Below are 25593 nucleotides of genomic sequence, written 5' to 3'. Positions count from 1 at the left end.
TCTGGGCATCTGGCATAGCTTCGTACTTGCATGGCTCTCCTCCCCCACCCTTTCTCCCAGGGAACTTCTGTGTCCCTCCTTCCACCACATCTAAATAGGATGTTTATGTCCCTTCTACCAGCACCCCTCCTCATCTAGGAATTGTACACCCACCCTCTTACTGAATTTCCATATTCCAGTCCTTACCTGCAGAGGCAGGCCGGCCTCCTCAGCCTCCAGGCAGGCCTCTAAGGGGCTTGGACTGGTGCTCCTGCTCCCAGATGGGGGCACTGCTGCTCCCGATGGGGCGGTGTTGGGGAGCACCGAGGCAGGCCGAGGATGAGGGGGCGGCTGTGGCTGTGGCTGCAGGGACTGGATGGTGAAGGTGGAATAGAGGCCTGAGCGCATGTACTCGTTCCGGCTGCTGCGTGCCAAGCCACCCGGGCCTGCCATTCCTGCTCCCTTCGGTGTGCCTGGTTTCCCAGAGGCAGTGTCCCCGGGGACAGCATGTACAGCAGTAGGGGCCACATTTGCCACAGTAGAGGTGATAGACACCTCAGGCTGGGGCGGGCAGTCCTCAGTGGAGCACCTCGCGACTTCGGGGTAGGACACAAACTTGTAGACAAACTTCTGGCCGCTCACTTTGCGGATGATGTTCTGGGAAGGGAGGAGATAGGATAAAGGGCCTCAGAAGGGAGGGCCTGAGTGGAAGGAGGGCATGGATGGGGGGCAGAGGGGTGCTTCTCCTAGGGTCCTTCTTGCCCCTCTCCTGTCTTTTTACATATACACCATTCTACTTCCACGTCTGCCCCCAACTAGGTACCCCCCCTCCCAGCCCACTTCTCACCCAGGTCTTTCCCAATGTGGGGGCTCCTCCCTTCTCCTCCTTCCGTTTCTACCTCTCCTCCCCATTGTGATTCTCCTCTCTGTATTCTTCCCAGTTTCTCCCCTTTCCCTCTTCTCCCTTCCACAACTCTTCCTTTAGTCTACGGCCCTTCTCCCCTCTGTCTCCGCTCCGTGTCTCCTTCCCATCCAGCCCTCTCTGCGTCTCCCTATCACTCTGCATCTCCATCTGTCCAATCCCCCCACCCCCACCCCCACCTCAGAGACAAACACCCACACCCCGTGGCACCCCTCCACCAGGGGGCCCACCTAGCAGAGTCGATGCAGGAGCAGGCTTTCCTCCTGGCTCCCGGAACCAGGGTGTCTGTGGGCTAACAGGGCCAGGCCTTGGGGGTGGCTGCCAGGACAGCTGGGGAGTGTGGCTGATGCAGTAAGATAGGAAAACGAAGTAACTGATGTAAATGTTGGAAGAGACTAAATTAATACAGAAGAATGTGGCAAGGAATTATTAATACAGAGGATTATTTAAAGCTATCAATGTAGATGGAGAACAGGGCAAGGTCACTAGGGAGAACAGGCGGAGGAGCGTCATTCTTGTTTTTGTTTTGGGGCTTTTTGTGGTTCTCACAGTTTTATTTCTTGACTTAGCTGTAACTGAGGAGCCTCATTCTTAATACTGTAGTACAGGTTTAAGGGGTGCCTGGGTGGCTCAGATCATGATCCCAGGGTCCTGGGATTGAGCCCCGCATCGGGCTCCCCACTCAGTGCAGAGTCTGTTTCCTCTTCTCCCTCTGCCCCTTCCCCCTGCTCCTGTGTGCTCTCGCTCTCTCTCTCTTGCTCTTTCAAATAAATAAAATCTAAAAAAAAAATACTGTGGTACAGGTTTAAGCTAAGGCAATTAGAAAATGAAGTGACTGCTAGCAACCAGATAAGACCATTAAAATACTGGTATAAATATTGGGGGGGGGGAATCTCAAGGCTGGCTGGCTGGATTGCAGAACATGTCTGAGATATTTCAGGATAGGTCTGGAGACCTCTCTCTCTCTCTCTCGCTCTTTCAAATAAATAAAATCTAAAAAAAAAAATACTGTGGTACAGGTTTAAGCTAAGGCAATTAGAAAATGAAGTGACTGCTAGCAACCAGATAAGACCATTAAAATACTGGTATAAATATTGGGGGGGGGGAATCTCAAGGCTGGCTGGGTGGATCACAGAACATGTCTGAGATATTTCAGGATAGGTCTGGAGGGTCTCGGGGATGTTGTGGTGGTCTCAGAGCACAGAATGAAGCAGCCTCAACATTGTTTTGGAGGCTTCAGCTAAAGGAATAAAATACGAGAACGGAATAAATGCTATAATTTATGGTGTGCAGCACAGGTCCAGGGCTGTTCTGGGGGACAAAAGGCATCTGGGGGCACTAGGGTACCCTAGAGACATCTTAATGCTGGTCAGGTATGTCACAGGGTGGGTTTGTGTTTCTCAGAAAAGGGATGAAAAGGGATACTCAGTACTGTTTTGGAAGTTTCAGATACAGAAGAAAATGAAGTAACTGGTATATTGTGAGGGATGGGAAATCCAGCACTTCTCTGGGAGTCTGAGAGGATGAGAAAAATTGAAAATTTTAGCTATAGGAATACGATGATAAAATAGTAAATGCCGGGGCGGACCAGTGTTGCTTTGGGAATGCATGAGAGTGGGGTGTGGAGCTCGCATTGCATGTGTTCTGGAGGCTTTAGCTAAAGGAATGAGAGAAGAAAAGAACTCACAAAAGTGTTCAGTATCATAGAAGATAAGGTAAGGAAAGGTTAGTATAATATTGCCATGGCCATTTTGATGCTAGGAATAAGAATATTCTGGAATTCTTATTCTGGAATAAGAGCAGATTATGAAATAACTGACGAAGTCCAGGACTGGTCCAGTGCCAGAAGACAGGATAAGGAAGTCATTATTAATACTGTTTTCCAAATTTTTAGCTATAGGAATAAGACAAGAAAATGAAATGTTGTGTGGGGTGTAGTGGAACAGCATGACCTCAGGGGCCTTAGAAAGTGGGTGAGCAGGGTATTAGTATTACTATGAAGGTTTCAGCCTTAAAGCAGCAAGACAAAGAAAATACCTGAGACTGGGGAGCCTGGGTGGCTCAGTTAGTTAAGTGTCTGCCTTCGGTTTAGGTCATGATCCCGGGGTCCTGGGATCAAGCCCCCTGTCAGGCTCCCTGCTCACTGGGGAGTCTGCTTCTCCCTCTGTTCCTCCCCCTGCTCGTGCTTCCTCTCTCTCTCTCTCAAATAAATAAATAAAATCTTAAAAGAAAAGAAAAAGAAACTACTTGGGATAAATGTTTGGGGTGCCCAATATTGGTCTGAGAGTACGAGAGGATAGGGTAAAAAACAGTAAATTCTGTTTTCAGAGTTATAGCTGTGACAATGAAGACAGGAAAACGAAATAATTGACGTAAGTGTCGGCGGCTCCCAGTCCCGGGCCCAGAGGCCTTACCTTGTCATAGTAGTACCGCAGGGCCCGGCTGAGCTTGTCGTAATTCATGTTGGTCTTGTTCTTACGCAGCCCCCACAGCCGGGCCACCTCCTCAGCGTCCACCAGCTTGAACTCACCGCCATCCCGTGAGGTCCAAGAGATGATGTGGCCGTTGCCTTGTTCTCTCAGCAGCTGCAGCAGAAACTGCCACAGCGTCACAGAGGGGTCCATCGCTGGGGGAGTGCTCACGCCATCCCAGGGGTACCTGGAGGGCAGATGGCTCAGAGCTGAGAGGCTGTGAACGCAGAAGGAGGCAAAGGTCAGCAGGAGGAGGATTCTTTTCTCGCCATCTTGTCTCCACCTCTATTCCCAAAGCCCACCGTCGTTCCCTAGACACCCCCAGACTAAATTCTAAGCTCCTCAGCCTGGCTTTGGACGACTCCCCATAATGGTAGGAGCCTTTGGGGACAAGAGGATGGTGTGAATATATTTTGCGTGTGGGACAAATGTGAATCTTTGGGGGCCAGAGGGCAGACTGTGGTAGGCAAAATAATGCCCCTCTCAGAAACGTCCACATCCTGATCTCTGGAACCTATATTATGTACATGGCAAAAGAAACTTTGCAGGTGAACTTAAGGTTACAGTAGTTCCCTCTTATCTGCAGGGGATATGTTTCAAGACCCCCAGTGGATGCCTGAAGCTGGACAGTACCAAACCCTATATATACTATGTTTTTTCCTGTGCATATACACACAATAAAGTTTACTTTATAAATCAGACACAATAAGAGATTAATAATAACTAATAATAAAACAGAACAATGATGGCAGTATATTAGAAGTTACATGAATGTGCTCTCTCAAGATCTTATTGTTCTATACTCACCCTTCTTCTTGTGATGATGTGAGATGATTAAATACCTATATAATGAGATGAAGTGAAGTAATGATGTGGGCACTGTGACATAGTGTTAGGCTGCCACCGACCTGATGAGAGGTCAGGAGGATCACTTCTGCTTGATCGCGGGTAACTGAAACCGTGAAAGCAAAGCTGCAGATAAGGGGGGGGGGGTACTACTGTACGGACCTTAGGGAGATTGTTCTGGATTATGTGAGTGAGCTGAATCTAATCACAGGAACTCTTCCTAAAAAAAGCAAGAGGCGGAAAGAGAGCTCGGAGAGATGCAGTGACAGAAGAGGCAGGAGAGAGTCAAAGCATGAGAGGTACTTGACCTGCCATTACTGGCTTTGAAGATGAAAGAACGGGGCTGGAGCCTGGGAATTCAGTGTCCTCAGAAAGGTGGGAATGACGCTCCGCTGATCGTAAGGAAACAAAGACCTTAACCCTACAACCTCAAGGAACTGAATTCTGCCAGCAACTCGAAGGAGCAGGAACCAGATCCTGCCCTGGAGCCTCCAGAAAGGAATGCAGCCCTGCCCACACCTGGGTTTCAGCCGGGGCGAGGCAGTGCTGGACTTCTGACCTCCGGAATGCCAAGAGAGTAATTTGCATGGTTTTAAGTAGCTATATTTGCAATCGTTTGTTATAGCGGGAGTAGAAAACTGGTATAGTGCCCCTCACCTGAACGTTTTCATTTGCATTCTCTGCCACATCAAATATTAAGTTTTCCAGGAGGTTCCTTCTGCTAGCCCCTTGCAAAAGCTGTTCACGCAGTGTGGGGCTCCCTTCTGCCTAGAAGTCTTCCCCGTCATTCCAGTCCCAGCCACAGGAGCCTTGCCTTTCTGAAGCCTTCCTGAAACTCAGTGCCTGCTCTCTTCTGTCTCTCTATCTTGCACTCCTCGGGACTTTTACTGTCCCTTTGTGTTCTCCTTCTTGGTAACAGCAATAACTGACATTTGCTAAGTTCATAATACTTGGCCGGCATTGTTCCAATCAGGCAATACGGCCTACCAGACAATCACTCAGGCTCTAGAGCCAGATTGCCAGGAATGGAATCCTGGTCCTGCTACTTATTAGCAGTGTGACCCTGGGCATATTCTTTAATGTCTTTGTGCCTCAATTTTCCCATCTGTAAAATAGGGATAATAACATGCTCACCTGTGATATAGGGATAATAATAATACCAAGTTCATAGAGTTATTGTACAGATTAAGTATCACGTGGTTGGAGTATGATAAGCTTTTAACAGATATTAGTTTCCAATTTGTTCAAAATTCTTTATCTGCTATTCCAAAATCCAAAAAGCTCTAAAAACAGAAAACTTCTTGGGGCGCCTGGGTGGTACAGTCGGACAAGCACCTGACTCTTGGTTTTGGCTCAGGTCACGATCTTAGGGTCGTGGGATCGAGCCCTGCATCAGGCTTTGTGCTCAGTGCGGCATCTGCTTAGGGATTCTCACTCTCCTTCTCCCTCTGCCCCTCCCCCCCGTGCACGCAGGAGCTCGTGCTCTCAAATAAATACATAAATCTTAAAAAAAAAAAAAACCCAACCCCACCCCCAAAACAGAAAACTTCTTTATCACCCTTTGGGCAGCAAAACCAGATTTGAAATGAACGAGGCCTTTTCTGGTCTTTAGCAATCCTCACTTAGTGTGGCTGTTCATACATTCTGCTACAGAAATCTGAATGTAGCTGATTACCGAGCCCACTGAGGGCGTTATGTAACATTTTGTACGTGCACCTTGTTACCTTTCTAAAATCTGAAAAGTCTGAAATTTTGAAACACATCTGGCCCCCAGGGTTTTGGATAAGGGCATGCAGACCTGTACTGCTATTTTTGTAGGTACTGACTCATTTATCTTTCATCACAACTCTGGAAAGTAGGTGCTCTTTATCATCGCTAATTTACAGAGGAGGAAGCTGAGGTACAAAATGTCCAGATGACGTCTATGGGCCACAGAGCCCAAGTGGCACAGCCAGGATTTGGACCCCACGCAGTCAGATTCCCGCTAAGCATGTGAACCATTAGGTTAACCACCGGCCCCCGCGCCGCTCCCTCAGTACGTCCTGTACAGAACGGGCCCCTCCCCGCCCCCCACCCCATAACTGCCCTCCTTGCTGAATGGGAGGGTAAACTGGAAATCAACATGAAGCGTCCTCTTCCTTAAGGAAGGAGCTTTCATCAGTCAACTGCTCACTGGCTGGGACTGCTGGGTTAAGGGTAAGACCTTCCAAACCAGGTTTTAAAGAACCTTCCCTCATTCTTTAATGTGTAATGAAATATACAGTATGATCAGAATGAGCCTCTCGTGTCTGAGCTGGTTTGCAGTTCATTGGGTGGACATGGTTTTAGGCTATTATACAAGTCACAAAGCCATGAAGTGTCCATGTGTGAGAGTCCTGTCATCAGAGACTTCACTGAGTTGACTTCAAAGACTTGCTTGTTTCAGAGGCACAAAGAGTTCAGTGTGACTCCTGGTGGTGAAGACAGACAATTCTACCAGTTCCTCTTTGAGCCGCGATAGAACCTATTAATTAAGGTAAAATCTGACCGTTTGCTCCAAGCCTCAACAGCACACAGCATTTCACATTGTGTTTATTATCGTATTTCCCACTTGACCCCCTAATAAGAGGCCTAGTAATTTGCCTTGCTCGGGTGTGCTTACTTCTCTTCGTCTCATTCATTTAGCAAGCCTCTATTGAGAGCCTACTGTGGGCCAGGGGCTGGGGAAACAGCAGTGAACAAAACAAAAATCTCTGCTCTAGTGGAATTCACATTTTCGTGGGGGAAGACAGTTAAGAAAGAACATAAATGAGTCAAAGAGTACGTCAGATGGTGAGAAGAGCTATGGAAAAAATGAGGCAGGGAAGGAGTTGTTATTTTTGACAGGGTTGTCAGGGGAGGGTAGGCACCAAGCAGGTGACATTTGAGCAAACACCTAAATGAGGTGAGCGAGTCAGGTCCACGATGACCCGGGGAGCAGGTCAATCCAGGCAGAGGATGGCCAGGGTGAACAACCCTGAGGCTGGAGCGCGCTGGGCAGGTCAGAGGAAGAGAAAGGAGCCAGGCAAGGTCAGAGAGGAGGGAGTAAGGGTACAAACAGTAGTAGGGAGGTGAGAACAGAGGGGCCATGGGGGCCAGACCAAGTGAGGCTTTTTCGGGCCCTGCAAAGACTCTGAGTGAGAGAAGAGCCACATGAGGGCTGTGAACAGAGGGGCAACAGGCCGTGACTTGGATTTGAACAGAATCCTTCTGACTGCTGTGAGGAGAAACCGGCTGGAGGGGCCTGAAGAGGCCACTGCGACAGGCCGAGTGAGTGATGGCGGCGGCGGCAGGGGAACTGGGGAGGAATGGCTGAGTTCTGGATAAAATGTGAAAACAGAATGAGCAGGATTTGCTGACAAAAAAGAATGGGGAGGGTTGTGAGAGAGAGATCATCAAGGGTGATTCTAGGTTTGTGGCCCGATCGCCTGGAAGGACGGAGCTGGGACCGACTGAGATGGGAGCACCCCAGGAGAGCAGGTTTTGAGGCAACATCAGGAGGTCAATTCTGGAGATCGTCTCAGAGGCCTGCCAGACGCCTATATGTACCCTACGAATAATACTAATTTTTAAAATAGTCATACAACCCTTACTGTGTGTCACACGCCATTTTAATCATTTAACTCATGTAATCACCACAGCAACACTGTGGGGCGGGCAGTGTTATGATCCTCCCATTTTCCAGATGAGGAAATAGGGGCAGAGTCAGTCACTTGCCCGAAGTCACACAGCTGGAAGCTGGCAGAGAGGGGGTTCAAGCCCAGACAGTCTGGCTGCAAGCAGCGATCCCAGTGCTTTACAACTGACGCTCTCTATCAAGAGAGACCGAGAGGGAAGACCCTAGAGGGTGACAGGGGTGGTATTTCACACAGGGTGAGGAGGGAGGGTTCCCCGAGGAAGTGATGTGCAGGCAGAGACCTGAAGGAGGGGAGGTGGCGAGTAATGTGGACATCTGTGGGAAGGGTCTTCGTACGAAGACTCAAAAGTGCCCACGAGCTTGGCACCCTACATCATGGGCACTGTGTGTTCACCCAGTTCCCACCTCTGAGGATATGTATGTACCCTTCCCCCTTCTCACACCTGATAAACTCTTTATTATACGGTCATCAAGTTCTGCTATCTCCCGGGCAGAATGAATTCTTCCTCTGTGTGATCCAGTGTGCCGAATAAACCTGTCTGTTCTTGCAAAGCTCTTCTCTCTGGGTCTTCAGTCTCCTACTCCTCTGTCCTGTTCTAGCTGTGCGATCTCGAGCAAGTTACTCAATCTCTCTGGGTCTGTTTCTGCATCTGCAAAATATCCTCAAAATACACTGTTCTCAAAAGCTTTTGTGAGGATTAAGTGCCAATATATGTAAAGGACTTAGAAAAGTATCTCTGGCATGTGGTAGACACTCGAACAAATGTTAGCTCTTAGCTCGTGTATCAGCCTTCTCCCTCCCCCCACTTCCCAACCTTATGTATCACCATGGACTACACCATCTGGCTCCCATCACTGCTCTAACCTTGCCTCCTACCTGCCTCCCTCCCACCCTCCCTCCACTCTGCTCTAGCCACATTGGCCTCTTTCACGTTTCTTGAATGCACCAGGCACAATCTCATCTTGGGGCCTTTGCACTGGCTGTTCCTTCCGTCCCTAGAACACTCTTCCCCTAGACATTACGGCTTCCTCTCCAATCTCCTTCAGGCCTTAATTCAAGAGTCACCTTCCAAGTGAGGCCTGCCCGGTGCCTACGATTTCAACCACCCCCATACTCTCTCCCTGTCTTCCCTACTTCATTTTCCCCCTTAGCGCCTGTCTAACATACTATCTAATTTTACTTACTGTTTTATTTATATAGTCCGTCTCCCCCACTTTTAGCAAACGTCTGCTCCACAAGGACAGGAATTTCTGCCTCTTCTGTTCCCTCCCCTATCCCCAGCACCTAGAAGAGTGCCTGGTACTCATTAGGTGCTAAGTGTTTGCTGAATGAACAGTCCCAACTAGCTTCTTTAACTAGCTCTCATATGCCCTCTTCATCTCCATGTCCCCCCATCCTGATTTGTCTGAAATAATATTTTTCACATTCATTCATGCAATAAATTCTTACTGGGCACCTACTATATACTAGGTATATTTACCCAGCAGTAAGTAAATGAACAAGAAACTGTAAGCCCTCATGGGACTCCCGTTCTAATGGGGAGGGACAATAAACCGGTAAACTACACAGTGTGTCTGAGAGCAACCGAGGGCAAAGGGACCAATAAAGCCAAGAAGGGATCTGAGGCCTGCTAAGTATGCAGGTTCAGATGGTCAGGGACAGGCTGACATTTGAACAGAGCTCTGAAAGGAATCATGCAGAGATCAGGGGTAGAGTGTTCCAGGCAGAAAACAGAGCCGATGCAAAGGCCCTCAGGCTGGACTGCATCTGCCGTGTTTGAGGATGAGTGAGGAGCTCAGTGTGGCTGGCACAGAGCTGGGGGGATAAGGTGCAGGAGGTGAGGCCAGGGAGGTGACTTGCTTTATTAACTCCCAGGGATGCTTCACACTGGAGGGGATTCTAGTTCTGATTCCTCCATTTTACAAAGGAGGAAGCAGGGGCAGAGACAGTGGTTAAATCACTCAGGTCACACAGCTGCTGTGACTGGGGGTGGATGGGTGCTGAGACAAGGTGTGGAATGGAGACAGCTCTGCAGGCAAGGGGAGCGGCAAACACAAAAGCTTGCAGATGGCAAGTAACTGGGTGTTTGAGGAGCGGGGTCTCCTGTGGGATGGGATGAAGCGAGAGAGGGAGCCTCAAAAATTACTCTGTGTTCTGAGGGGCAACCTAACTGGGTACTTACCTCCGAATAAGGTATTGAACCCCCTATGCTGAACTTTCCTGAGTACCTCTCTCACAGGGTTGTGGTGAGGACTAAATGAGCTCACTGATATAAAACACTCTGCCAGGTTCCTAGTAGGTGCTCGATAAACATTAGCTCCTGATGCATTATCATGATCTCCGAGGCATCCACTTACTGTAGTGAGGCAGAATGTCTTAGGGGTTAATGATGTGTATGAGGCGGTGTGTTCTACAGTAAAAAAGACCTGGGTTCAACAAGCACACAGGATGATCCACTGCTAAGGAGGGAGGGGGGCAGGGAAGGCCAGGGACTGATCCACCACAAGGGAAGGAGGGACAAAATAAAAGCCCCCTCCTGGAGGAGGGATTCCAAAGCACTGGACTCGGGGGAGGGCATGGGGGTGTGTGCCTGAACGCAAGCACATGGGTAGCAGGAAGGCCAATGAACAGATCCACCGCAAAGGCGGGGGTGGGGGGAGTGCAAAGGCTCATCTTATTTAGGGGGGCAAGGGGGGAGCAAGGGGAGCAGGAAGGCATACTGACTGTGCAACAGTAGATGGGGTGAAAAGCCATCACACAGACTGATTAAAAGGAGAAGGGAACGAGGCCATGGACTGGGCTACTGAAAATGGGGAGATAAAAAGCACTAAGCTGACCCACTATTAAAAGGAAGGGAGAAGCCCGAGGACTGGAGCAACAGTCTACAAAAAAAGGATAGGGCAATGGGCTGATCACTAGGGGGATGTGAATAGAAGCATTTAGACTGGTACACTGTAAAACAGGGTGTGTGATAAAACCATGGACTGATGCACTGGGGGACTGGAGGAGACAGGAATACAACTTCACAGATTAACTCACTGTTAAAAGGGGGTGGGGGGGTGTACAACGCCACGGATTGATTCACTACAAGGAACGGGAGTGGTGGAACAAACAAGGCCACAGACGGGGCCCTTGAAAGTTGAGGACGGGAGAAAAACAAACATTCAGATGCACCTACTGTCAAGGAGTCGGACAATGCCAGAGACTGCTCCCCTATAAGTGGGGGTGGGGGCAGGACCACGGACGAGTCCACTGTAAGGTGGGGTGGGGAGAAAAGACAAGCACGCAGACCGATCCATTATAAAACAGGAAGGGGGGTCAGGCCACGATCAGATCCACTACAAGGGGCGAAGGGAGGGGACAATACCACAGGCAGGTCCACCACCCGTGGTGGTGGCGGTGGGCAGTCGAACACCAGCAGGCCACGGGCCAAGCCACATCCCTCGCGCGGGGGCGGGAAGGATACGTGGGGTCACGGACGGGCCCTCCACCCTCCCGGCCCCGGGCTCACCTGTGTGCAGCGCAGCGGCAGTACTGGCAGCTCCGGGGGGCGGGGGCTCCATGCGCAGCCCCACCGCCCCCCAGGCCCGGGCTCCGAGGCGGCGGCGGTGGCGGCGGCGGCGGCGGTGGCGGCGGCGGCGGCGGTGGCGGCGGCGGCGGCAGCACCTAGAAGCCGCCCCTGCGTTTCCTCACCGCTCACGTGGGCCTACGGAGGAGGAGCGGAGCATCCTGCCGCTCGTTGATTGGACAGAGCGCCTTGGCTCGACCGCGCGGCTGCCAGGGTTGGGGAGGCGGGCCCTGCCCCACAGAGCTGCGCCGTGACTGGCCCAGGGGGAACTGATGGAACTCAGATGGCCGCCCGGGTTCCGAAGGGGTGTGCTGGGCCCCATCGGTGCTTCACGCTGATTGGCTCAAGACTGACAGCCCGCAGGCGATTGACAAGATCCTGGGGGCGCCTGCCTCACAATGATTGGCCTATATGGAAGACAACCTCGGAGGACAGGGGTGGATGGACTCTGCTTTCTGCTGATTGGCGGATGAGGGACTCCAGACAGCTGCCAAAACACCGACGGGGAGGTGCTGCACGCCACGCGGCTCAGCGGAAGCAGGACTTGTATGGAAGTGGGCGTAGCAGCAGGCTGGGAGGGGGTCGGGCCAGGGCTGTGCGTAGGTGGGCAGGGTAACTCTACAGTGATTGGCTAGAAGAGACATGTTTAGAACGAAGCCCAGATAGGAGGGTTGGACAGCCGCCAGGCACGCAAAGGAGCGTCGAGTGGCGGAAACTAAATGCCTAAGAGGAGGTCAGCGTGGAGCAGCAGCCAGTTATAAAGGGGCGGAACCTGGCTCTGCATTGATTGGCGGAAGCTGGACTCAACCTAAAATAGGGGCCAGACCAGGGAGGGCGGGATCGGGCTCTGCGCCCATTGGTGGAAGCTGGAACCATTTAGAAGCGGGGTGAGGCCAAGGTTGGGCCGAGACGGGCGTGGGTGTAATCTAAGGTACCCCAGTCATGATTGGGGTGGAGGAGACGGGCAAACCTTAGGACCAGGAGTGAAAGTCTACCTGTCTTGGGAACAAACCTCCACCCTGAACCGCCCATTCTCTATAAGTCAGAATTATGTCCAGGAAAAGAAATAGAAAAAAGAGAAGGGTCAGGTGGGAGGCCCAGGTCGCCAAGGCGACAAAAAACAGGACAGAGCAGAAAGTCAAGTGGCAAATGCTGCCAGGCAAGAGGCTGGAGGAGGGACTTCAGGGGTGCTTTATAGGTTCCACACAGAGACTGGATCTCTGGGGCTCCCGGTAACTTTGTGCTTTAGAAACAGGGCACCTTAGCAAACAGCAGGGGTTGAGGTGGGGGAAAGAAGGGCCATGTGACTCAAAGGCATTCAGGCTCTTTAATGTCTGAGGAGGCGGGGAAGAAGTCAGTGGTGAGGTGTCTCCGGGAAATTCTGCAGGCCTTGTAGTTCTCTAAGCCCCTGAAAAAGAGGACAGAACAGATTGAACAGAGACTGGGTCCAGGCCTCCACCCAGGCTTGCTCCAACACCTCCCTCAGAGCCAGCCTGGCTCCAGCTTGGCTCCAGCTTAGAGAGAAAGATGGTCCTTCCCGTCCCTGGCTCTCTCCCTTCCTCAGGTCACACCACCCTGAACACATTTGGAGACAGAGTCTGGGAGTGGGGTGAGCTGCTCTCACCTCTAGCAACATGTGGATGTGGGCCTTGATATTCATGGAGTCCTTGGTGAGGCTGTCGCTGAGCCTGGAGAAAAGAAACAAGAAAGGGCAAAGTGGGCCCCACTTACACTCATGAGGAGGATGCTTCCTCATTCCTTCCAGAACTACCTACGCCCTGGAGGGCTTCCACATGGCAGGTAGCAGGACATGCTACGGCCTGACCTGCTCCTGTGCACAGATGCCGGGACACCATCTGGGCTGCATTGATTTGGAGACATTTACTGAATCCCTACTCTACGCCAGGCCATCTCAGGTACTGGGGAGAGAACAGCAAACGCAACAAACAAAAATCTTGGCCTTATGGAGCTCGAGTTCTCGTTGAGAGGGACAAATGATGGAGTAACATCGCTCACACGTCAGATGGTTATAAGTAAAAAAAGAAAAAGTTAAATGATAAGAGAGGAGAAGGAGTGCAGGAGTGGGGGCCGCAATTCTAACGAGCTTACTTACAAACGGCTGCACTGAGAAGCATCTGAGTAACGACTTAAAGAAGTGGATCATGTGGATAGATGGAAGATGAATGTTCCAGACACAAGGGCCAGCACATGCAAAGAGGCTGGTGTGGCTGAAGAAGAGTAAGTGAAGGGGGAACTGTAGGAGCTGAGGTCAGAGAGGTAAGCTGGGAAGGCAGATCGTGTGAAACCCACAAGGCTCTGACTTTTACTCTAAGTGAGATGGGAGCCAAGGGAGGCTTGTGATTAGAGAAGGGATGTGAACTGACAGGGTGGTTTTTTTTAAAGATTTTATTTATTTATTTGAGAGAGAGAGAGCAAGAGCGAGTGCACGAACAGGGGGCGGGGCAAAGGGAGAAGCAGACTCCCCACTGAGTGTACAGCCCCTGATGCGGGGCTCGATCCCAGGACGCTGAGATCATAACCTGAGCTGAAGTCAGACGCTTCACTGACTGAGCCACCCAGGCGCCCCACTGACTAGGGTTTAAGAGGTTCCCTCTGGCTGCGGTGTGGATGACTGGGGATAAGGAGAGCTAGTGTGGAAGCAGGGAGTCCAGTGAGAAGGCTACTTTAATAGCCCGGGTGAGAGATGGAGACTCAGACCAGTGTCAGCAGCTGAGGTCATGACTAGTGACTGGATTTGGAATATATTTTGAAGGCAGAATCAACAGGATTTACCAAACGGTTGGAATGTCAGGTGTGAGAGAGAGGATTCAAGTAAGATCCCAAGGCCTAAGCAACTGGGAAGCTGGAGTTGCTGGAAACCACTGTGGCCCTGACTGTGGAGTTACATAAGCCAGTCAACCCCGTATATCTTCGAGGCTGACTGGGATCAGCCTCACCCAGAAGAATCCTAATTGGTACAAAGGATCAAGGAAGGCCCTTCTGAAGAACGAAGAATGAGCAAGAGTTAAACAGTAAGAGACGGTCTTTTCCCCAAAAAGGCCAAGAGGCGGGAAAGAGCTGTTGGAGGAACAGTCTGGAAGTCAGAGTGTTAGAAATTAAGTGAATGGCGGAAGGAAAGTGATACAAGAGAAGGTCTGAGAGGTAGGAAGGGGCTGGATCACACGGGGTCTTGATACTGTGATAAGGAATGTGGATTTTATTGTGCTGAACTGTTTGTCAAAGCAGAAATCAATTTTAGACAAACTAGACATGGTAAGGAAAATAGAAGGTAACATCATAGAATGTTAAATTGGAAAAAAAGTTCAGCACTATGAACCTGTTTATATATCGATATAGCCCAAATTTGTATTTTCATTCCAGACCCCTCTCCTGAACTCCAGCGTTGGGAGTTTTAACTACATCTTCAAAAACTACTTCAGTGTTTAATAAACACCTCATACTTAACAGGTCCTAGGCTGAAGTCTTGGGTCTTCCTCTCCAAAGCTGCTCCTTCTCTATTTTTTCCCCTCTCAGATAATGGCAACTCCATCCTTCCAGTTGTTCAGCCCAAAACTCTCACACCCCACATCCCATCAACCATTCTATTTAAAATTGCAACTGCTCCGTCATAGGCAATGTCTCATTTCCTTTTTCAATTTTTTAAAGATTTATTTATTTGGGAGAGAGAAAGCAGGGGAGGGGCAGATGGAGAGGGAGAGAGAGAAACCTCAAGCAGATTCCCTGCTGAGCGTGAAGCCTGACACAGGGCTTGGTCCCAGGACCCTGAGATCATGACCTGAGCCAAAATCAAGAGTCTGGCAGCGTAACCAACTGAGCCACCCAAGCACCCATCCTTTTTCTAATTATTAAAGTATAACTGGGGCGCCTGGGTGGCTCAGACGGTTAAATATCTGCCTTCGGCTCAGGTCATGATCCCAGGGTCCTGGGATCGAGCCCCGCATCAGCTCCCTGCTTGGAAGGGAGCCTGCTTCTCTGTCTCATTCTACGGCTCCCCCTGCTTGTGCTCTCTCTCTGTCAAATAAATAAATAAAATGTTTACACAAAAAGTCTGACATGTAACATTGGTTTCAAAGGTATAACATAATGATTCGATATTTGTATACATTGTGAAATGATCACCACAATAAGACAAATTAGCATTTGTCATCATACAATATTGCAAAAAATTTTTTCCCAGGCAATGTTTCTTCTCTCTGTTCCCTGCTGTTCCCTGTAGCACTGCCAACGTGTCACATACTACATCATTTACCTATTTTTTATTGTCTGGCTCCCCTAACTAGAATGTAAGCTACATAAATGCAGAGAACAGAGACTGGTCTGCTTTGTTTCCTGCTGTATCCCCAGGATGCAAACAGTGTGTAGCACATAGTAGGCGCCAATGTATGTTGAATGAATGACTGAATAACTACTCCAGTCAAAGGAACCTGAAGTCCTCAGGAGACAGTTGAGTCCATGTTTAAAGGCAAAAAATCAAAGAAGCATGGTACTGCTGCCGGAGAGCAAGAATGCTTTCAAGACTATCTGGGGAAGTACTCAAAGAACAGAGTAATGAACCTGATCAGCTTCTAAGGGCAATCTGAACATCAATAAAGAGAACAAACTTAGTTAATGGTACACGAATAGTCTAGGAAAGGCTATGAGCTGCAACACTTTTAAAAAAGGAGAAAAATACAAAGTCCACCAAATGCTAGTTGTAACACAAACAAGAGATGTTTAATTTTTTGCTACTGATTTAATATGTAAGGCAGTGTTAATAGTCCAATGGTTACTCTGTCTCTTCTCTTTTTTTTAAAACATTTTATTTTTAAGCAATCTCTACACCCAATGTGGGCTTGAACCCACAACCCTGAGATCAAGAGTCCCACGCTCCACCGACTGAGCCCGCCAGATGCCCCTATTCTGTCTCTTCTATAGTTACGTGTCTGTGGATGTGTACTCCTTTCTGTAATCACACAGATCTGATCCTCCCACTCCCCAAAGAAATACGCTAAAAGTAAGAAGGACTGATGGTCCTTTTGGTTGCATAAAATAACCTGAAAGTTAGTTCAAAGTGTGTCCCAAGTAACAAAGTATTTTAAAGAGGAGCGTGAGCTACCCAGACTCAAATCTTCATCTCCTAGAAAGATCAAACTTCTAAGAAGCCCTCCTAATTATAATAAAATAAGAGATTCAATCACATTTCTCATTACACTAATAAACCAGATAAATATATCAAAAGTATCAGACGAGGGGGCAGGCACTGACAATTTAAATATATTTCTGGGAAAGACATCAAGTCTCAAAAAATTAAAAATCTCTATCTGAAAGGCTTAGGAATCCTGCGACATAACAAGGAAAGTTTTGTTATAAAAAATGGATGTGGTCTAAATGACCACTAGTTCAGAACTGTGTTGGCCCATGAAAGCAGGCCCCTTGACCCCTTCGCCAATTGGTCTGATCACTAAGATTTAGAAATCTCGGCAGATCTGAGGTCTTTTGGGTCTACTAGCACTGCAACCTTGGAGTGGTTTGAAAAGAGAAGAGTTACTAAAACCATGAGAGAGGCAACTCTGGAAGAAATGAATGTAGGACTAAATATAACCCAGAAGGCATTTTACATCAGTGGTATTCATTCTTGTGAGATAGTATTCATCTAAGTATATTGCTCGGTGTCCCCTCTGTTGCCATGTTTGCCTCTCTTGGCAATTCTGCTAATGTGGCAGTCACACCGGTTCCCTTGACAGGAATGCTCTCCCCAGATAGCCCCACTCGACCAAGAGACTCAAATGGCACTTCCCCTGGAAGGCCTTCCCTAGCTACATTTCAAACCTCTCATCCACACTCCCAATTTCCCTTCCTTGCACAAAGCCTTAAACTCAATTGGAGCCCATACTTTCTCCCCACATTACCTTCCCCTGCACCTGCACCAGAGATCTGTTTCAGTTCCCCCTTCAATCTGGTTCCAGCATACCGTTTTAAAGTCATTCAACAAACACAGAGTGCCTACTGTATTCTATGTACTATTCTGGTCTCTCGGGGGCATAGACAAAATATCTCCCTTTGTAAAGCTTACATCCTAATGGGCAAGGCAATGAAGTTTAGAAAGAAGTGAATTACACAGTAAACATTAAGAGGTCATATGTAGAACAAGGGAGGGGAATGAGGAGTGAGAGGGGTTGCAATTTTTAAAAAAGACTTTACCCATTTAGGAGGGGAGAGAGAAAGAGAGAGTGCAGGGAGGGGCAGAGGGGGAGGGAGAGGGAGAGAATTTCCAGCAGACTCCCTGCTCAATACAGAGCTTGATGCGGGGCTCTATCCCAGGACCCTGAGATCATGACCTGAGCTGAAACCAAGAGTCAGATGCTCAATCGACTGAGCCACCCAAGTGCCCCCAGAGGTTGCAATTTTAAAGTCAGGTTACAGAAGGCGTCGTTGAGGAGGTGACATTTAAGAAAGACTCAAACTGAGTTAGGAGAAAGGAAGCCATGTATGTACCTGGAAAAGCGTGTTATAGGCAGAGAGTACAGCCACTGCAGTTACCCTAAGGTGGGATCACTCTGGGGGTGTTTTGAGAAGTCTGGGAAGGTCAGTGTGGTGAGAGTACAGTGAACAAGCAGGAAAATTAGTAGGAGATAATTCAAAGGAACTTGTTTTACTGTTACTGATTTATAGGTCAAAAACTCCTAGGTCTGGTCAAGATTAGGCTTTCAAGGAACCCTTCTGTCTTGTTCACTGCTGCCTCCCCACTGACAAGTACAGAGTTTGGCACAGAACAGATAGCCAGCAAATGTGTGTGAATGAACACTATAAAGACCATTTACTTAGTGGTTACTATGTGTTATACTTGGGGCTAAGCTTTGCGTCTCCCCCTAGTCCTGAGGAGGAGGGGAAATGGGCCCTGAAGTCTCATCCCAGGGAGCCATGGGGAAAGGGAGAAGGGTGTTGCAAATGGTGGCATCTTTGACACTATCCGCATAGAATAGACTTACTCTGTGAGGAGATTGCTCTTACGATCAATGAACTTGAGAGCTTCTGCCAGTGTCAACTCCAGGAAAAAACCATATCCGAGGGCCACGTAGATTCGTGAAGTGTCTGGGCTGAGGAAACAATGGTTAGAGGAAGTGGGGGAAGTCCTTATCACTGTTTGGCATACTATACAGTTTATTGAAGTTTTTTTTTTTTTTTAGTCCACTCCTCCCACCTTCCCCAAATTGAAGCTCTGGGAAGGCAGGGATTTTGTCCTATTCGATTCGCTGTCATATCCGCAACACCTAGCACAGTGTCTGGTACATAGCAAATACTCAAAAAAATATTTGTTGAATGAAGGAAGGGGGAAGCTGAGCCCTGTGGGCTCAGAGGGGCAGGCAGACACTCACACAACTGTGTCAACGAAGAAGTTACAGCCCAAATCCACCTGCATATATAACTCCGAGGGCTTAGCTTCCTGTGGGGCCAGGGAAAAAGAGGTAGGGGTCAGTGGTCAAATTTTAGGTCAGCTGACAGGTTTTGGTATGGGGTCTCTCCTCCCATCCCCCTCCCTTGCCCACACACACCAAAATGGTACCTAACCTTGGTGTTTTTACCTGAAGTCGCTCAATGACATTTCTCAGTTGAAGGTATTTGGCCAGCTGCTCATATACCTTGTCGCGATGGTCCAGCACTTTTCTGATGGGACAAGAGGATAATGGTTACCAACAGGAAGCCCTGGCCCTCTTAGAATACCTCATATTATGACTGAGACCCCCTCATGTTGCCGTGCTCTAAAGAAGCATTTTAGTGCAGAAGCTAAGATTTGAATTGTGAGTCAGACTGCTTGGGTTTAAATCCAGGCCCTCTTTTTTAGTAGTTGTGTGACTTTGGCAAGTAAGTAACCTCTTTGGGACTCCATTTGCCTGTCTATAAAAAAGGGATGACAAGTATTACCTCACAGAGTCATTAGGAGAATTAAATGAGTGTTTACTACAAAGTACTTATAATAGTGTCTAACCAAATAGTAAGCTCTATATATTAGCTATCATTTATTAGTACTATTATCACACTCTACTCCCAATGCCTCCCTCCCATCAGAATATCCCATTCTCAAAAAAAGTGTCCCATTCTCACCCTAGAAAAATCTTTCATCCCTTCTAGAATGTTCATTATCCTACTTCTGAACACTCTACTTCCTGCTCAGATTAATGATAGTTTTTCATACTCATTGAGCCCATAGTATCCATGTTAAATCCTTTACAAGGACTGAACACATTAAAAACTCAAAATCACCCCATCAGGAAGGTTCCACCAATTTTCCCATTTCACAGATAAAAAAACCGAGGCACAGAAAGGTGAGGCAGGGTACAACGTCTTCACATGGACGGCGAAATGGCCAAGCCAAGGAAGGATTCGAACCTGAGAACTCCCGCTTTGGACTCTAGCTCAACCCGTGAGATGGGAGGCCGCACAAGCGCGGACACACCCTCCACTAAGACCGCCCACATCCCAGCCCAAGTCACACCCCGGATGTCGCCCCCCTCCTTCTCGCTGGGTCGGCGCACGGGGCCGGGCTCCGAACGCCTCCGCCACCAATCAGAACACTAGGCCCTGACTTCGAACGCCCCGCCCCCCCACGTGGAACGTTCCACACGCCCGGCCCTCCACGCTGTGACTCACCGCAGGTCCCGCTGTAGCACGTCACAGATGAAGGCCTCATAGCGCAGCACTTTCTCCCCCGTGGTTTCCACCGCCCGCCGTTTAGGGGGCGTCGCCATGATGGGCTCCTGAGGAATGGGGAGGGGGTAGACCACGGTGACCACTCAGTTTGGCCTCCGGCACAGTACATCTGCACCCTCTCAACAGCGGGAGTGGGCTCGTCCGGCTTCTGCCGGGGGTTCTGCCTTCTGCCCCTCCCAACTCTGGGACCCGGCCACCCAGGGACACCCAAACGCGGCCCTCACCTTAGAGCCGCCGGCAATAAGAACGGTTGCTATAAACCGCGGCTTCCGGGTGGCGCGGGTGAATGACGTACGACGAGGGCGCTGGCCAACCAAATAGCCAGGTGGGCAAGGCGGTTCTAAGTGGCTGAAAGTGGGAGAAGCCGAGGAGAGAAGGGCGGGGCTTCAGCGAATCCGAAGAGAGTTCGCGCGACTGCAGAGCGTGGGAGCGGGGAGGCGCGTGGAACCTGTGGGGACTGTGCGTGGCTCGCGGGGGCGGACTTTAATGGGATTTGGCGGGTTCTGGGGGAGGCGGGGCGTACAGGTGGAGGTAGAGAGACTAAAGATTTTAGTATTTAAAAGAGCTTCGGAAGCAGATGGGCGAGGATTGATTATGGTTCTGGTTTGTAAAAGGGAGAGTACCTCCCTGTGAACTATCGCTGTGGAATTTGATTTTTCACACGGAGAGTTCGGTTTGACTCCCGGTAATGGGAATGAATGTGAGCATTAAAAAAAATTTTACACGGAGACAGATTTCCTGAAAGTCATCTTTGATAACTCCAGTTTTGCAGCCTGCAATCCAAAACTAGGATCCGAACAGAAGTGACAACGCACTATTTCTATTACCTCGTTTAATAGAGGCGTCAAGTGGAGGGTCGCTGAAGTCCTCTGCTCAAGATCGGCTATTCTGTAGTTAGAAATAGTTCCTATGTCTTTATTTAAATGTGTAAACTTTTTATTTATTTGTATGCACTCAAGTTAATTTATTTTCCTATGTTAGATTTTCAAATAATATCATCAAACCCAGGAAGTCCAGGCTGAGTCTGAAGGGAGAACTCAGATGCCAGATCCTTCAAATGCTGTTCCTCCTATAGGGTCCAGACCACCCACTCCTACCAGTGACGTCTTCTCAAATACTTTGTCTGTTTCGTGTGTAAAAGCAAGTTTTTCTTTCAAATGCTCAAAACCTAAGCAACTCAAGCTTTTCTTTGCCCTTAGATCAAGATGATTGTAAAGGAAACGTGATTTTTAAAAATACATTTTTTTGTAACTCTTCTCATGTTCCATATAATTAAAATTACATTTGGTGTGATTGAAACAGACACCAGGTAGTTAGACAACTATTATTGAGTTAATCTATACCATTTTCCTGTGGGGGGGAAAAAGGTGTTTTATTTATTATCTTTATTTAACACAAAAGAACACAGAGTTCTGATGAGCTGGAGATGCGTCCATGCAAGTCTATTAACTTACATTTCACAGAAACATTTTTTACTTTTTAAATTAAGATTCTATTTATTTATTTGAGAGAGCACCAGCAGGGAGAGGGGCAGAGGGAGAAACAGACTCCCAGCTGAGTGGGGAGCCGGACTTGGGGTCATGACCTGGGAGTCATGATCCTGGGTTCATGGACTGATCCCAAGGCAGACGCCAAACCAACCAGGTGCCCACATTTTTTACTTTTTAAAAACGTGTACCCAACTTTATTTTTACATTTTAAGCCTACAGAAAAGTTGGCAGTGAACACCCATAGAGCCTGCATTTAGACTCGACAAGTGTTAATATTTGGCCACATTTGCTTTCTCTCTTGCTATTTCCTTGTAATAAGTTTCTAGAAGTAGAAATTGATCTAAAGGAGGTCACTGCATTGGCAGTCAAGTATTAAGTGACAGTTATACACATAGTCCCGATAACCAACTTCCTCATCTAACCTCTGCATCAAGGGTTTGCTGACCTTTTTTCTACAACCTGCAGTCTAAGAATACTGTTTTCACTTTTTTAATGCTTAGAAAAAAGTAAAAAGACTATTTTGTGATGTTTGAAAAATACGTAAAATTCAGATTTCAATGTCCAATAATAAAGTTTTATGGAACACAGCTATACGCATTTACTTATTTATTGTCTGTGGATGCTTTCATGCTTATTTCTGGCATAGTAGTTGCCAAAGAGACCATATAGCCTGAAAATCCCAAAGTATTTACCATCTGGCCTTTAATAGGAGAAGTTTGCCAGCTTCAGTCATGTCAGCTCTATACAACCCTGTCAATCACCAATACATATGTTGGGGCTCTAAGGATGTGGGCCTCCCAAGCTTCCACTGGTGACCTCTTACCTGGCTTATGGATGAGCGTTTTTAGGCTGGTGCTTCCGGGAGACGTGAGGCAGACCGTGCCTATTATCTCCATTTGTATTTTCTCTCCCTCCCACTCAACTTCCTACCCACAAGGAAGGAAGCGCAAGAAATGACTAAGGCCCAGATGAGTTAGAGCTTACGTGTTCATTTACTCCCTGCTTTATTTTCCACTGGATATTTGGAACCTGATAGGAATACATCTCATAAAGTTGAAAAATAAAAGCAGGATCACAAAACTACAAACAAATAGAAGATTAACATCAGGGAAAATTGGTACGTAGGTATGAAGTTCACTTCTGTGCTTAACTGTGAATTTGTCTGTGATTTTCCTACAACAATAGCAAAAGGGGAAATGGATCCAGTTATATGATTTGTATTGTCCACGAGGAAAAAAGCCTACCAGTTCATCAGCAGAATGAAATATTTCATGCCATTCTCCAGGAAACAAGAAAATTAGAACTCTCCCACGCTTCCTACACTAAAATAAATTCCGGGTGGACTAAAGATTTAAATGTAAAAATGGAACCATCAGTGTGCGAGAAGGAATAAAAAAAATGGGAGAATATTTATTATCTTAGAGTGAAGTCCTTTCTAGTGATGACATAAAATTCTGAAGTCATGAGTGAATGTATTGATACACCGTGTTCATAAAATTACCGTATGCACAATTAACCTTAAAAACCTTAAAGCCAAATGGCAAGTTGCAAAGAAAAATTTGCAACAGAGGCAATCAATGGCTAGTTTACTTAAATATATAAAGTATTCCTACAAATCAATATAAAAGCCCAACAATTTAAAAGAAACTAGACAGAGACTATTCGTAGATAGGCAAATCACTTTTAAATACATGAAAATGTGTTCCTCCTCAATCATAATAGAGAAATGCAAAATAAAACATATGAAATGCTGTTTTTCGTGTACCAGGTTGGAAAAGACCAGAAAGATTTGTAATATACTGTTGGTGTCACAGCTTAAGTTTCCAGGAAGCAGATAGTGACATGGGAGTTAGATGCAGGTCTATTGGGCACCTGTGAAAGGAAAGGAGGGAAGCAGGGTTGGGCAGAGGGAGCTTCAGACCATGATGCCAACCAGACAGACTTGCAGCTAGCCCAACATAGAGCTCCAGAGCAAAGAGTTCCTGTTAGAGGAGTCCCACCTAGCCCTTTGAACCCCCTCATTGCTCAGTCATAGGCTGGAGACAGCCCTGAGAATAGCAGGACCTTGGCGCTAAAGCTGAGGTGAAGCCCAGCAGAACCATACTTCTCGCAACTGGGCGATGAGTCCTTTCTTGAAGAGGAATCTGAGAGGCTCATCTCCGTGTTGGCTGCAGTTGACAGGTATGAGGGGAAACCAATATTGTTACCTGTTGTTTGGGGAGTAAATATAGAAGTATCTCTTTTTAATTTTAATTTCTTTATTTTTCTTTATTTATATTTTTAAGTAGGCTCCATGCCCAGCTTGGAGCCCAATGCGGGACTTGAGCTCACAACCCTGAGATCAAGACCTGAGCTGTAATCAAGCGTAGGACACTTGGGGGGGGGCGCCTGGGTGGCTCAGCTGTTAAGCGTCTGCCTTTGGCTCAGGTCATGATCCCAGGGTCCTGGGATCAAGCCCCGCGTCGGGCTCCATGCTCAGTGGGAAGCCTGCTTCTCCCTCTGACACTCCCCTTGCTTGTGTTCCCTCTCTCGCTGTCTCTCTCTGTCAGATAAATAAATAAAATCTTAAAAAAAAAAAAAAGAGTAGGACACTTGACTGGCTGAGCCACCCAGGTGCCCCTAAAAATAATGATCCTTTGATTTTATAAAGTAAAATATCTCAGGTTACTGCCAAACAACCTTTGAAAACAAATTTGTTTATGGATAATACAAAAGGGTTATTTAGAATCATGGACATATAGTGCAAGGACAACCGTGTATAATACATAGTAGAAATATATGCTTTCTGAACTATTATTAGTCTGCTGAATTCATGCTAATCAAACTAAATTATGACTATATCTTTATAACTGGGTGCTAATAGATAATGAGCATAATTTAGTCAGGTACTATATAGAATGTTAGTACTGAAGTCATATATTTAATGTGTGGATTTAAATATTCTAAACAAGCCTCTATGGTCCTTTTTCTGTAAAAGGATGAGAGAATACATATTTTAGGCTTTGCAAACCATCAGAAGACATCAGGTAATGGAATGGATACAAAAAGCAAGACCCATCTATATGCTGCCTATAAGAGACTCATTTCAGACCAAAAGACATCTGCAGATTGATAGTGAGGGGATGCAGAAGCATTGATCATGCAAATGGATGTCAAAAGAAAGCTGGGGGTGCATCTGGGTGGCTCAGTCAGCCTTCAGCTCAGGTCCTGATCTCAGGGTCCTGGGATTGAGCCCCAGGCCGAGCTCTCTGCTCAGCAGGGAGTCTGCTTCTCCCTCTGCCTCTCCCCACACTCATGCTCTCTCTCTCTCTCAAGACAATAAATCTTTTAAAAAAAAAGTTCCAAAAGAAAGCTGGAGTTGCAATACTTATTTTGGACAAAATAGACTTTATTTTTTTTATAAAAAATTTTTATTATGTTATGTTAGTCACTATATGGTACATCCCAAGTTTTTGATGTAAAGTTCCATGTTCATTACTTGCGTATAACACCCAGTGCACCATGCAATACGTGTCCTCCTTAATACCCATCACCAGCCTATCCCGATCCCCCACTCCCTCCCCTCTGAAGCCCTCAGTTTGTTTCCCAGAGTCCATAGTCTCTCATGGTTCATTCCCCCTTCTGTTTACCCCCCTTTCCTTCTTCCCTTTCTTCTCCTACTTCTTCCTACTTCTTATGTTCCATAAACGAGTGAAACCGTATGATAATTGTCTTTCTCTGCTTGACTTATTTCACTTAGCATTATCTCCTCCAGTCCCGTCCATGTTGCAGGAAATGTTGAGAAATCGTTCTTTTTGATGGCTGAGTAATATTCCATTGTATATATGGACCACATCTTCTTAATCCAGTCATCTGTTGAAGGACATCTTGGCTCCTTCCACAATTTGGCTGTTGTGGACAATGCTGCTATGAACATTGGGGTGCATATGGCCCTTCTCTTCACTACATCTGT

At 47.6% G+C, this 25593-nt stretch overlaps 3 protein-coding genes across 4 annotated transcripts in view; 1 reads left to right on the top strand and 2 right to left on the bottom strand.

Annotated features, from left to right (window-relative positions):
• ELK1 (ETS transcription factor ELK1) overlaps positions 1-11506 on the bottom strand; it is a 16397-nt gene extending 4891 nt beyond the window's left edge. The window contains exons 1-3 of one of the 2 annotated variants that reach the window (XM_040632394.1): positions 11386-11506; positions 3316-3589; positions 187-636 (exon numbers count right to left, since the gene is read on the bottom strand). In XM_040632394.1, coding sequence (XP_040488328.1) covers positions 187-636; positions 3316-3525 — 660 coding nt within the window. In that variant the 5' untranslated portion in view covers positions 3526-3589; positions 11386-11506. Of the gene's footprint in view, positions 1-186; positions 637-3315; positions 3590-8316; positions 8526-11385 lie in introns of those variants that run through there. The other variant, XM_040632404.1, reaches the window with a different exon arrangement.
• Positions 1-25593, top strand: part of ZNF81 (zinc finger protein 81) — a 352185-nt gene that overhangs the window by 155755 nt on the left and 170837 nt on the right. The gene's annotated exons all lie outside the window — the stretch shown is intronic.
• UXT (ubiquitously expressed prefoldin like chaperone) lies at positions 12751-20523 on the bottom strand. The gene is made up of 7 exons (XM_040632435.1): positions 20376-20523; positions 20092-20198; positions 19026-19107; positions 18819-18886; positions 18432-18539; positions 13067-13130; positions 12751-12850 (listed from the first exon to the last, which is right to left on the bottom strand). The coding sequence occupies exons 2-7, from the start codon at positions 20187-20189 to the stop codon at positions 12797-12799; spliced, it is 474 nt and encodes a 157-aa protein (XP_040488369.1). The 5' UTR covers positions 20190-20198; positions 20376-20523; the 3' UTR covers positions 12751-12796.

The sequence above is a fragment of the Ursus maritimus genome (assembly GCF_017311325.1).
Source record: "Ursus maritimus isolate PB19 chromosome X unlocalized genomic scaffold, ASM1731132v1 scaffold_X1, whole genome shotgun sequence".
In the NCBI taxonomy this organism is placed as follows: domain Eukaryota; kingdom Metazoa; phylum Chordata; class Mammalia; order Carnivora; family Ursidae; genus Ursus; species Ursus maritimus.
Note: the sequence above shows the minus strand (reverse complement) of the source record. Positions and strands in the feature narration are given on the sequence as shown.